Source organism: Myotis lucifugus, unplaced genomic scaffold (genome assembly GCF_000147115.1).
Source record: "Myotis lucifugus unplaced genomic scaffold, Myoluc2.0 scaffold_345, whole genome shotgun sequence".
In the NCBI taxonomy this organism is placed as follows: Eukaryota; Metazoa; Chordata; class Mammalia; order Chiroptera; family Vespertilionidae; genus Myotis; species Myotis lucifugus.
In genome coordinates this window covers 474572-489115 of record NW_005871393.1, presented here as the reverse complement: position 1 = coordinate 489115, position 14544 = coordinate 474572, and the positions used below count along the sequence as shown (strand labels likewise).

At 40.7% G+C, this 14544-nt stretch overlaps 1 protein-coding gene across 3 annotated transcripts in view; it reads right to left on the bottom strand.

Annotated features, from left to right (window-relative positions):
* Nucleotides 1-7161: 7161 nt before the first annotated feature.
* The window catches only part of CACUL1 (CDK2 associated cullin domain 1), a 48464-nt gene continuing 41081 nt past the window's right edge, over nucleotides 7162-14544 (bottom strand). For all 3 annotated transcript variants that reach the window (XM_014466568.2, XM_006101217.3, XM_023764721.1), the window contains 2 exons: nucleotides 11561-11603; nucleotides 7162-11153 (listed from right to left, as the gene is read on the bottom strand). In XM_014466568.2, coding sequence (XP_014322054.1) covers nucleotides 11599-11603 — 5 coding nt within the window. In that variant the 3' untranslated portion in view covers nucleotides 7162-11153; nucleotides 11561-11598. The remainder of the gene's footprint in view (nucleotides 11154-11560; nucleotides 11604-14544) is intronic.

The following is a 14544-nucleotide window of genomic DNA, read 5'->3' as shown; positions in this document are numbered from 1 at the left end:
CGAAGAAATAAGTTCCACAATAAATGATAATCATGGGTTTTTTTTCTGGAAGAGTCATCCTCACGGGGGCAAAGAGCCACATGTGGCTCGCGAGCCGCAATTTGCCGACCACTGGCCTACAGCATCCTCCCTCCGAATCGCATACAATGATTAGCCACTCACTGTGCTTCCTTGATGTGCTGGCAGGACATTCGTTCTAGTTTGGGAGTCTCTGGCCCTGCTGGAAAGAGCCTACTCTTGACAGCCCTGCGGAGCACCCCTCTCTCCGTGTGCCCCGAAAGTCTGGTCTTCCCGTGCACTGGCAGAGCAGAAAGCTGGAAGAAACCGGGGCCCCTGCGGTGAAGGAGCTGCTGTATTTTTCAACCCTGGAACTGCTGTGAGACAATAAATTCCCCATAATGCTTAAACCAGTGGTCTCGAGCAAGCAAGATCCACAGAGGTGCAAGAAGGAAACATCCTATATAATAAAGAGCTAATATGCAAATGGTTGTCACCCCTTTGCGCCATAACGACTCAGACACTCAACACTGGGGAGAGAGGAATGGGGACCAGCCAGGCACAAGTGAGCTCGCAAGAGGAATGAGGACTGGCCAGGCTGTGGCCCGGGAGAGGGACAAGCTGCCCACCCCATGGTCCTGGGCGTCTGCCGCTGCGGCCCAGGCGAAGCTGCCCACCCATCGTCCCCTGCAGCTGCAGCTGGCCCAGGTCCTGGGTGCCTGCAGCCGCCAGAGGGAGGGAAGCCTGGGTCCTGGGGACTGCAACCGGCCGGAGGAAGGAATCCTGGGTCCCAGGTGCTGGGTGAGGCAGAGGTGGTTAGGGGTGATCAGGCCAGCAGGGGAGCAGTTAGGGGAGATCAGGCAGACAGGCAGGTGAGCAGTTAGGAGCCAGCGGTCCCGGATTGCAAGAGGCAGTCAGACATCTCCTGAGGAGTCCCAGATTGGAGAGGGTACAGGCCTGGCTGAGGGACCCCCCGCCTGTGCACGAATTTTCTGCACTGGGCCTCTAGTGAGTTTTATATGTTAAGAGTAAAGAAGCGTGGCCCATCATACACACTGCACGTGGTCAGGTAGCACGTAGACCTGAGGGGTCCCGAAAGCACTGGGAGGGGGGACACTGGTCCATTCTTTCAGGACACTGTCATTGGTGTGCCCCCCACAAGGCACTCTTTACAAGAGTTTATGCGACAGGAAAATTTAAACCCCAAAAGTGGTTTGCTGGTTATCTCGACACCAACATTCTTGGTGCTATTAAAGATGTATTTTTTATTGAAAAAAGACAAATGTTTGCAATTTGCCAATCTTTCTGGTGGTGATGACAAGTGCTTAACAGAAATATGTAATCTGGAAAGTATTAAGAAAAAAAGAAAAGAACAGATTTTATCTGATGTTTCAAGGTAAAGATGATAGACTAACAGTAAGTAGCTGTTTCTAAAAAAAACTCACGTTAAGTGCCTTGTGAAAAGGGTTAGCCATGCTTCAAGCTTTGTGAAAATGTCCTGCCAAAGATTGTTGCCTCCTCAAATTCCCCTAAGTGCACACTTAAGCTTGGGAAGTGAAATCCCAACATGAGTTCGGTAGGTCCTGAACCCCTTCTTTACCAACAGTGAACATGCCGCACCCCAGTTACTGAGCAAGAACAAGGCCTGACCGTGAGAGAGATTGACATTTATTATAAAGATTTCAGCAAACACTTTATGAGACTAGCGGATGGAATTGGAAATGAGCTGTTTTTCAGTAGAGCAGTCATTTGGAACCACAGACTGTAATGAAGTCGCTTTTTCAGCTACAACAGGCATGAAAATAAACTTACCTTGGAACCAGACATTAAATTGTCTTCATCATAAAGTGTTAAAACCAGGAGTTGCAAAAATAATGAGGCATATACTAGTATATTTTTGATTTCAGAGAGGAAGGGAGAGGGAGGAACAGCAATGAGAGAGAATCACTGATCAGCTGCCTCTCCTGCATACCCTCCAACTGGGGATCGAGCCCGCAACCTGGGCATACGCCCTTGACTGGAATCAAACCTGAGACCCTTCCGTCCACAGGCCAACATTCTATCCACTGAGCCAAACTGGCTAGAGCAATAATGAGACATTTTTAATCATAAGGCTCTCACTAAAAGGAAATTTTTTTATAAAGAGCAAAAGGTGCTTTTTCAACCATAAATACACACAAAAATATTTTAAAACATTTAACCTCGTCCTTTTTCTATTTTCTTACATATATTAGCATAGTACATAGACATTAATTTTAAAAGGTCCATGTACATGTTACATACACATACATACTGGGGGCGGCGCTCAGCGGCATGTGGTCAGGTGACTGGTTTACGCAGAGTTGTTTGTCATTGCGTGTATGCATGGAACAAACTTCTTCAGCCCCAAGAAAATATTAACTACGTTGTCTCCTAGCTTTTTATAACTTAATTGGCTTTTGTGAATGGTGCAATAGGAAATCAATTTAATTTTCTCCAGTTCTACTAATGCCTTTTCCTGAATAATCCATCATGGCTGCAATTATTTCAAAAAGCCATCTTAAAAGTATTTGGGTCTATTTTTAAAACCGTTTTCCATTAACTTGTCTATTTTTGCACCAGTGTAAAAAATTAATTTTTCTTTTAAAAACATTATTCTTTTGTTTTTGGTACAGCTAACTTCCTTTTATTCCCCTTTCAATGAAGGTTTTCCTACTTTCATGTTTATACTTCCATATGATTTTTTAAAGTCATATATATTTGCTTAAAACACATAACAATGATCTATTTTTTTGAAAAGCCATTCTGTGCATTCCTTTCATAATATTCATCCGATAAGTTCATTATGTAATCTTCTACAAGACCATTTAATGCCACCATTATATGGGCACACTACAATCTAATCCCTATTGTTGGGCATTTAGGTTTCTAATTTTTTTTGAGGTATAACTGACATATTACATTAGCTTCAAATGTACATGGTGGGTTTTAATTGATACTGAAATACTCGTTGGTATTTGTTTTGGCTCTGCACTGAATGCACCGCATTAACTCAAGAACTGACGTGTCATAATGTTCTAATTATCAAGTGCTTAGAGGCCCCCGTGCTCTTCAGCTCACCCCCCACCCCCCACCCCTCAAGGAAACCAAGATCTTGAATGCTGTTCATTCTTTTCTTTACTTTTACTACAGTGGGGCCTTGACTTACGAGTGTCCCAACTAACGGGTTTTTCGAGATACGAGCCGTCTCTCGGCCGATTTTTTGCTTTGAGTTTCGAGCTAAAATTCGGGTTACAAGCCAGCTTCAGATACCCCACTGCTAGTTGGCGCAGTGAATGTCACAGTGAACGCCACAACATCAGCCCAGCATCACGTGTCTCACTCATTCACTTTAAGATTTGACATACGAGTAATTTGAGTTAGGAGCTCCGTCATGAAACGAATTAAACTCGTAAGTCAAGGCCCCACTGTATTTATGAATCCCGAAGCTTTAAGTTTCTCCTGTTTGGGAACTTGAAGCAAAGGTGCCCATGCTGGCTGTATTTCTCCGACATGATTCTTTTACTCAACGTGATCCGAGATTCACCTGTGCTCGTGTACAAAGCTCTCAGCTGCCCTGACTGCCCCATAGAGTTCCATTGCACACATATACTTCATTCACTCATTATACTGTAGATGGCATTTGGCTTTCTCCTTCCCTTCTTTTTGGTTATTACAAATAATGGTGTTGTGACCACTCCCTACACGTGTCCTGGGTATATACACCACACAGGAGTTTCTCTAACAGCATAAATCCTGTACTGTAAGATATGCCTGTGTCCAATGTCATAGAAAATACTGTTTTCCAAAGCAGGTAGTGCCAATCGACACGCCCACAGTAGCAGATGAAAGTTCCTATTGGCACAATCTCTTTGATTGTTGGTATTTTCTAACATTTTAGTTGCTGCCAATTTGGTGGCTAGAAAATGGTATTTATGGCTTCAATATGCATTTCAATGTGCAACTAATGAAGCTGGACATCGTTTCCTGTTTAGGGGCCACTTCCCTGTCTTCTATGAAATACCTGCTGGTGTTATTTGCTCATTTCTCTCCCACGCTGCTTACGTTAGATTTGCACTCAGGTGCTCTCTGTTATGTCCATATGTGATGATCTGTCTCCTACTCCAGTGTGGGCTCATTTTTTCACTCTGTGGCATGTTTGGTAAACCAAAATACTATCAATGTAGCCAAAAAATTATCTCTGAGTTAACGATTTGCTTCTCTATTGCCTTGTAAAAGTTTTACAAATTTACGTTTCCTATGTAATCCTCCGATCCACCTGACTTTTGTCCCTGGTGGAAGGTCGAGGTCCAATTCGTTCTTTTCCTTTGTGAAGAATTTCCTTTCTTCCTCTTCATCTACTCATAACCTCTGTGCCATTTCCATCGTTTTAACCACTATATTTGATGTTACGTTCTACTGTTGAGGGGAGTGCTAGTTTCCTTTCACTCTTTTTAAGGAATGTCCTGGATATCCTTGGTCCTTTGTCTTCCATTTGTATTTTAGGAACAACTTGTCAAGTACCACAATGAAAACCGTTGGAATCACTTATGGAATTGCATTAATTTATTACCCAATTTGTAGACACAGGTGAGACCTACATGATCTTATCCACCACAGTCTCTCCATACATTTAGGCCAGTAAAGGTGTGTTTTTTAAAAATAATCATTTTCACATTAAAAGGCTATACCTTTTATTAAAATTCATTCTTAGGTACTTTATATTTTGTTCCTACTGTAATTTTTATTAATTATGTTTAAAAAGTTTAAAGCCATTATTGCTTGTAGCTGGTACATGAAAACATAATTGCCATTTGCATGTTGCTTTTCTTCTAGCAACTTTGATAAAGTCTCAAGTCTTCTAATTTGCCTTGTAGGCTCTTTGGATTTTCATAGACAATCTGATCATGCAATGTTAATCCATTAATAGATGAGACACATTAATTGATTTCCTAATACTAACCAATTTGCATTCCTGAGATAAATCCAATTTGGTTATATTTTAAATACAATGTTAGATTTGGTTTTCAAAAATGCTTATTTTCTTATTAGAGGGTACAATGGGATATATATATAATATATATATATTATATATATATCAGATCAAATTTAATAACTATGCTATTTAAATCTATGCTTAAATCTATCTATTATCATTAATTTTATCTTCTTCATGATCTATTAATTATAAGGATGTGTGTTAAAAACACCCTTTATGTTGGTAGATTACTCTATTTCTCCCTGTAGTTGTGGTCATTTTTTTCTTTATATGTATTTTGAGGTATATTATTAGTCACTTAGGTGCATACTTTAATAAGCTTAGAACTGTTATATCTTCTGGAAAATTAAGCCCATTAAATAACCTACCCAAGAACATACACAACTAGTTGAGACTAAACTCTTGTTCTCAGATTATATATGTGATATTCTTTCTACTATATCATGTTTTTTGAAATTCAAACGTTTTAGAATGTTGGATTATTGAGAAATAGGCCAATTGAGAAAATAAACAAACATGAATATATACTAAAAACTGGTTCTAGTAGAAAAGTTTTATGCTCAGTTAAAAAAAGAACGCTAATAGAAGAGAGGACTTAAACAGCTCCCTATTTGGGGGGAAAAAACAAAACCTGAAGGAAAAATGTCAGGTGACTTAAATGTAGAGAAAAAGAAAATGTAAAGTCACCGAATCTGGCTCTGCGTGGCCATCAGAAGCAGATACCATTACAGCACAGCCTAGGTTATTCACAAAGAGGGCAAGAGTCGGCATCTGAGAAGACTAGGAAAGGACACTTGCAAAGGGACAGCGAGGGAAACAAAACTGTAAAGTAAGATTTCAAAAAACCTTCGGGGAAATAACTGATTTCATAGCAAGAAAACACAAAGGCTTATTTTTTAAAAAGCACGGTATAATCAATGCAAAAAAACCCAATCAGAAGTTTTGATTAAAAGTCCACAATGGATCCAGGGTCTAAAAAAGAAAAACTACATATATATATGCACATCTGTACATATACTATATATGTATATAGCTAAATACACACACACTGTTTTCCATCACTGGTACGGAGGTCAAGATGGACACTCACTGCAGGCTAATGAACATGGCAGAACAGACGTGTGCTGAGTGTGGTTATCACTGAGGAGGCATGATGAATGTGCTGTGAGCAAAATCATGAAGTTCTATACTACAACAAAGTTCCGGTGAACCAAGTATCAGGAGAATAAGGCCACGGACATCTGTACAAGATTTCATTAACCACAATGTTTTGAGCGACAGTCTACACCCTAACACAGAAGGACTGATTCAAAGCAACCAAGAGTTAAAGGTCAGAACCCAGGTCGGTGGCTTTGAACCCCGGTCAACGGGAGCGTCACCCACCATTTCGTTTTGCTTGATCTATAAAGGAGCTGATGTGCAGGACATCTTGTTCTAAGCTCTACCACGTTTTCCAACCAACAAGCACCACCAGGGACTAGATGTCAATGCTTCACCCTCGCTCTGGCCATGCTGGTGGGCTGCACAGCCCCCTGTCTGCTTTGACCTTCCATTCATCATTAGCATTCCCGTTTCCAGCCAGATCTCCCCACCACTTCACATGTGAATAATCTCCCCTGGACTGCATGGCTGCAACAGTGACAAACAGGACTAATGACCCAATTACACTGCCATCTGTTCAACAAAACGTGCCCTTCTAAGAGAATATCCGCAGTCTTACTGCGTTTAGTACACAGTCACGAAATTAAATGACATGTGGGAATCAATACAAAATATTTATTTTTTTCAAACCACAGAATCCACCCCAGAGCCACACCATAAATTTCCCAGAATTGAAAGCTGTTAACATTTCCCTAAACAATCCAGTCCAACCAGAAATGAAGATCATTCCCAACCAGCAGGGGTACAGGGTCTTAATGTGCCTCTGATCAGCATTGTCTATAATTCTCCCACAGCCACATCAACATAAGCAGAAATAGTGTATGCACTTATGCCACTCGGCTGTGGAGAGATTCAAAACAGGGGCTTGGCCAGTGGAGGGGGGAACATGTCAATGACTTAGTTCATAAACAGTAGGGACAGATGAGGAATCATTTTCCTTGGAAAATAATAGGGGTTCTTTCACATACAGGTGAGGCAAAAGCAAGTTTACAGTTGTGAGTATGCGAAACAGAATTTATTTATAATTAATTATTGTAGTATTTACATACAAACAACGGTAAACCTACTTTTGTCCCATCCTATATTCTGGTGGCCAGAAACTGAGGCAAATGTCAACAAGGTAATAAAAATAATAAGAAATCCATTTCTCCATGAACTACTATGTTTAACTTCCAATAAACATAAACTTCATCTTATGCGATTATATTGAAAACAGTAACACAACGAAAAAGGTCCTATAAACCTCTTACAGGTGTCAGTCACGGAATTCACATTCTGACCTTAAACCTCAAAGTCCCCTTAAGAGGCCTAGACTTGGAGTAAAGTAAACATAATACTCTGAAGCTCAATGAGACACCATAAAAAAATCAACTGAAAACATCCTAACAGTGACTGGACAGCTAATGTGGGTTATCTTGTGTTGGTTTTTTAGTTGTAAAGTTTTTTAATATCTCAGATTAGTGTACACTCCTAAAACAATGTTCAGTTATTTTAACAATAGCTGCTTACTAAACAATTTGGCTTAAGGGCAATAACTCTTGCATGATAATCACGAAAATAATTGTGATAAAACAGAATAAATACAGAAGAAATTACAGCCAGCCTCCATAAGATGATGACCAACCCGGGTGAGTAAAGGGTTTATTAAAGACTATGATACAAGTGCTCCTGCTCACTGCATACCTGCAGAAACCATCGTGTCCCCTGGGTTACCATACCTCTGGCCAGCGCGTGTGCACCGATCGCCACTCCCAAGTTCTCTTTGTGCTGAAGGACGTTCGAATCCCTGTGCAGTGAGTACAGAATATTGCAAGGTGATGTATGTGCAAACTCTTCCTGAGGAATTCTTTGTGTGTGCAAATCTGCAACCCGACGAGAAGCATGGAGCAAGAGGACCGGCAGCTTGAGGGGGCTGCAGTGCTGGGGACGCACGTGCAGTGGTCACCGCCTTGGGCGTCCATTCTTCTGCAATCTCTCTTACTCACAAATAGGATTTCATCCTGTACCCCAAAGAAATGGAGGGGAGCTGCCTCAAACTTGTAAGAGGAATAGGAAAAATGTAAAATGTAGTAACGCACAACTCCTGCATCCAGGTTGGTGTTTCTTCTCACGGATTCTACATAAGAACTATGTATGTCAGGGTTTGCTTTCTGCCCCACAAAAAAACAAAGTAGTTGCTGGGCTAGGGTACAGCTGTGACAACAGAGGGCATCGGATGACACTGTTACTGAAGATTCAAGCCAACTTTAAAATAAGTACCGTCTCTCAAAACCATTATCATCTGTTCACACTTTTTCATGCCATGACTTCAATGTGATTGGACTGGCTTTCTTGTGGATGGTTTAGATTTAGGCTGCACACACACACACTAGTCAATTTAGACAAATCAACTTGTTGACCATCGACCTGCATGTACAATTTTCTGACTTAGGCCCCACAAAAGTCAACTGGTGGAGAAACGATATACTATACTGGCAAGAATACAGGTAAACATGAGAAAATACTTTCTGGCAAACAATGCTTCGTCAAAACAAAAATGGAGGACAAATCTTATTTCTTCTCGTGTTGCAAACTAAGAATTTAGCTAAGAACTCCAATTAAATAAGCAAGGTCAACTTTGGCTTGAAATAAAGAAATGGGTTCTTCATCCTGCAATGTACCTCGGGGGTGAAAATGAGAAACCACAGGTCACGTGCACCAGGAGGACGTGTAGATTCCTCCTACAGCGCCTTCCTCCAGCTTTGCAGGACCAAGCCCTGACCCAGGGCTGGCTACAGTCACTGCCGAAAACTTTAGAGAAACTAAGTTTCGCAGACTTTACTCTGCCCACTTTTTGTTTACACATATATTATAATAAAAAGAAGACAATATAAAATATTTCTCCATTAACTTAATAATGCAAAAACATCCAACGGTTTTAATGCCAATTCACATCATAATACAATGCTTTTATAGGGAAAGTTCTGTTGTTGGCCAAACAATAGTCTCTCCCAGAAAAGCATTTGGGTATATTATTAAATTACTGAAGAACCTATCAACATTTTTCTTAAAAATCCAATTTTATTCCTGCAGAAATATTATTAAAACCACTCAGGAGAGACTTTAGTTGCAAGTGTTATTTATAAGCCTGCAGCAAGCAGTCCATTGAGAAAGTAAAATTTGGCCTTCATGGTAAAATGGAATTTTTCCTTGACACTAGAATGTTACTGGTGCAGCAAATCAAACTATTCAGGGCATAGGGAGAGCCCGTATATATTCTTACAGTAATTCAGTGTTCAGCAATACAATCCAAAATACTCACAGAATTAATGAGTCTAACTCAAGTCCTCCACAAAATCTATCAACTCTGGTTGACAAGTACTTAGAAAAATAAAATCTGACCACCTTTACTTTTACTTCTCTGAGTAATAATTTTACAAACAGAGGACTTCTATTAGATGACTTACTTGCTCCTAAGATCACACTTCTAACTCTCCCACCCCCTAAAAAAAACAAAACTGAATTGGCAGAGGCAACTCTTAAAAAATCCTGCAAATCAGAAGTGTGACAGTATCCCTAATGTCTTCTTTTTCTGCTCCAAGTTCTCTGAAGAGGTGACCATTAGTCTGACACAGCCTAATAGACTCAAGCATAATGCTCAATTTAAAGTCAAGCAGAACTGAGAACAAAATTTTTTCCCGTTTGCCACATCTTTCTATTTTTCTTTGCCTTTCAAGAACAGCTAGAATAAGCTGCAGAGTCTAAACAACTAAATAGCACTGTGGGTGTAGAAAAACAAAACACAGCTTGGCCACAGCTGGAAGGGGGCCTCAAACGCAGCAGTGCTACTTCTTAGATATGTTTACAAGATGCAGACTACAGACTTTTTAAAGAAAGTATTTATCCTGCCCATTTAAAATGAAATGGATCAGGAATCCCACACCACTGATTATATTGGGATGTAATAACCATCCGTTTCCTAGAGCATCACCGGAGCCAGCTTTTACTGTTGGATGACTCTCAACATTGAAAGGGGAGCTTTATTGCTGAAGTGCTGGCCACGCCTGGACCAGTGCGATGCCAATACTACAGCAGCTGGTGAAACCATGTTAAGTGGTAGAGGGAATGGAAAAGTTCTATAAGAGTTGGTCCCTGACATTAACATGAATATGCCATGGTGAGGCAGGGGCAATCTGACCAATATGCGACGTTTCGTTTTCCCACTCACTCGGCATCCTGCTATGAAGCCGCTCCTGGCATCTTGGAGGGTTAATCCATGATACCATAAGCTTTTTCAGGAAGCATCTGTGAGTTTGACAACATGGTCACAGAGTTGCAAAGTGCACAAAGCTCAAGGCACAGAGTAGAAAAAAAGTTGTGAATTAATGGGGAAGAAGGTATAGCAAAAGCAGAACTAGCATTTTCCTTTCACAAGACTTTCTAAATCTAAACAAAGACCAACTCTTTTAAAGGAGTTTGTTTTGGTTAGGGGTGAAAAATACTGTATTGTAATGATCTGCTTGATTTTAAAGCTAAAGGTATCTTGATGTGTGAAACCAATATGCCGAGCGCCAAGTCCACAAATGAATAAAACAGTGCTTTAAAAAATTCTTCTGCTCTTATATTTTTGGAGGAAGCTGCTGATTCGGGCTGCCGGATTTCACTTAGCAACGGTCACTTTTCAAGATGCCTGTTCCTCATGGATTAATAGGTTTCATTAAAAGATTGTCCTATTTCAAAATCATCCCCAAGTCTAGCAGCAACTGACAGTTATTTTGTTAGTTAAAATTTTGTTTTGTTTTTTAAAATTACAAATCAAAGTAAGAAGTCCGACATCCTCTTCTGAGAGCAGCCTTGTGAGAGAGAGCGCCTGAGTGCAGGACCCGCTGTGCTCGGAAAAGTCTCTGCAGCTCCAGTGTGTCCTTGTGGCAGGAAGGAAAGTACATTCAACACAGTCACTATCTGTACCCTCTGGAACTCGCACATGCTGATGAGTTGTCTGCAAAAAATCATCGGAACAGGAAAAAGTATGAATAGCAGAGAGCACTTAATAATGGTAGGTACCTGCCTATACACATATTCCTCACCCCTCTCCCCATCGCCCAAAAGGAGGTTTTTAAAAAAGTGACTGAGTTGAGTGAAAGGGGGGCTAGATCATCAGGAGCTGAAGCTGGGTCACTGTCCCACTCTAGGCCACTACAGAATCTGGCGGCCTCTTGACAAATGCCTGAGAACCACCACCACCAGCTGGACCTCATCTGGGCACAGCTTGCAGAATAGTCTGTCCTTGGTCACATTCCGAGCCTAATGAGCCCCCTATGGGTATCATTATTCTCACTGCATGGCCACTGCCAGTGGCTATCTACATCACAAAACATCCAAGATGGTAAGGAACACACTACTTACTATAAGCCAGCTCATCCCCAGCTCTCTTCCGGGACTGGTCACTCTGGGGGTTAAAAAAGGAAGAGTGAGTCAGCAGAACTGAATGACATCTTCACATACCAACAGGAGAAATAGATTGACATAATTAATAATGAAAGTACAGCAGACATTTCAACTCTAAACCAACAACCTATTTTAACACATATCAAACTTACACAGTAACTGAGTCATTTATAAACTGAATATTCTTAGCTAAAGGGTGCTGCTGTCTTTTAAATATAGAAGGCTATTAAATGAAGAAGAGATTATCTACAAAGATGGTTTATACTGGGTTCTAAAAGTTCAGACTAAAATGTCTTTGAAGACTAAATGGGTTTATCAACATCCCTCGTGATCTTATACTAGGGCAAATTTCAAATATGAAATGCAAAGGATAAATCAAAATCTTACCCTAAAAAGCTCTATTATGAAACTGAAAACTGCTTAAAGCTTTTGAAAAATCTCAGAATCTCATTAATAATGAATATGAATACCCTTCTAGCAATAGAAGAACATGAACCTTTACACACATTAACCAGTTCATCTTCAAACGCCGAAGAAATTCTAGTTCCACTTTAGAGATTAAAAAACAGAGGTTCTCATCGGGTCCTGTGCTACCCATAAATGCTATTTTCGTCTCTCTAGTTTCTCAGACAATAATTCAGACAAATGACTAAAATATCAAAGCAATGAGTATAACGACCATTTCACCAGCTTTTAGCTCTGGCCAATTCTCTGTCCTTGGCCACTTTTCTTTTCCTTGTATATTCTCCTTAGTCTAGAACAGTGGTTCTCAACCTTCCTATTGCCGCAACCCTTTAATACAGTTCCTCATGTTGTGGTGACCCCCAATTTCATTGTTACAAATTGAACATAATTAAAACATTGTGATTAATCACAAAAACAATATGTAATTATATATGTGTTTTCCGATGGTCTTAGGCGACCCCTGTGAAAGGGCCGTTCGACCCCCAAAGGGGTCGCGACCCACAGGTTGAGAAACGCTGGTCTAGAACAATCATCATACAGGTGCTGTGACTTGAAATACTACCTATACCCAATGGGTCCCAGATTTCTATCTCCAGCTCTGATATTTCCCCCTGCACGTCAGATGCAGTTCCAAAGGCCTCATCATCACCAATAATTTACACATACTGCCAATGTACACGGCCAAAACGAACGCTGCTGACTCCACTCCTTCCTCAGTCTTCCTCAATAAATGAACCCAATTCCTCAGGCCAGAATCCAGCTCATCCTTGATTCCCCTCTTTCCCTTACTTTGGAAACATAATCCAAAACAAACCAACCCTCATCTACTCCACAGCGACAACACCAATCCAAGACACTATCACCTCTCCCCTACACAACCGCAAGTCTTTCTATTAGTCCGGACAAGAGCCAGAGTGATCTTATGTAAAAGCATACATAAGATTATTTCATGCCTCTGATTAAAGCCCTTCAGTAGGTTTCCATTACAGTTAAAAATCAATTCACATTCACTTCCCCAGTCCTGTGAGATCTGGCTACTGTCTACCTCTCCATCCTCCTTACCGAGCTCTGGTCACTTCAGCCACTCTGGTTCTCTTTCTGCCCCTTAGACACGTTAGCACTGTTGTACTTACTATTTTCTCTGCCTGCAATACTCTCCCCTAGTTAGCCAATGGCTAGCTCCTGATCACCTCTTCCCTAGCGGGAATGTCTCCTCCCTGGAAGGCATGACATTACCAGGTTAGCTGAATGCCCCTCACACATGCCCTGATCACTCATTCTCTATCCCACACTCTGTTTCATTTTCTTCATAACACTTATTATTTGAAATAAACTGTTTACATGTTTATTATTTATCTCTTACACTGAAGCACAAACTCTGTAGAAACAGGAACTTTGTTGCCTTGTTCACCAGTACCCAGAATAGTGTCTAGCGCACAGCAGAAAATAAGTATCTGCAGAATTAACAAATTAGTAAATAATTCATAAATAGCCTCTACAGATTATTAAAATGCTAGCTCAAGTTAATTATTTTCTGCTTCTGAACAATCTTAGTCCAGACAAGAGCCAGAGTGATCTTATGTAAAAGCAAAAATAATTTCCCATTTTCTTTCTCTGGTTTTTGCTCAAGACTCGGAAAAGAAAACCTCCTGCGGGGCCGGGTGAGGAGCCTTAATGACTGGCAGAAAGAGAGCCCATGAAAGGCCCCTTGTTTTTGTCCGGGCTGAGCACTGAGAGGAAAATGTGCATACGTTTAGCATGAACTAGCCTCAGGCAGCTTAGAGAACTCTGGATGTTAGAACACGAAAACAGATATTTTAATGCCACTTTTCAAAGATCTCTGTTGTGAACACTATACAAACCAGCTGAGTGTCTTACATCATTCCTATTTACACTGGTATTGTCACAGCAGCATTCACCAAATATTCTTCAAACAAACAGTTAATGCTGATCAAAAGGAAAATGTAGAATTTCATATCTGGAACCTCACATTCCCAACCCCCAAATGCCAAATAAAAACTGAACATGCAGAAAATAACAGGAGAAAAATACAGATGTGAGAATGACAGGAGAAAAAAAGGTAGCAGAAAGGCTGCCAAAGACATTATCTAATGTGGCAAGCAGGGAAAGCTGTAAGCTGCGCTCCGAACCAGACCCCTTCTACTAAAGGGAAAAGCTCCAATCTAGAGTAACCCTCTCAGCTAAAAGACCAATACCCCTACCTACCAGGCTCTATTTGATTTCAGAAATCCAGGTACCAATTAATCAGAAAGAACATTTTATTTGCCCTTAAAAGCTATCGAGTAGCCACTTTGAGGAGGACCACAGGCTGGTTTGAATGAGATACTCCATCTCGGGGCATGCACGTTAGATGTTCCCAAATGAGCTTATCTTCTATAATGCAATATGACAACAGCAGATACCAATCGGTCTTCCCTGACAATCATCAATGCAATTATGCAGGTAACAGATAAAAA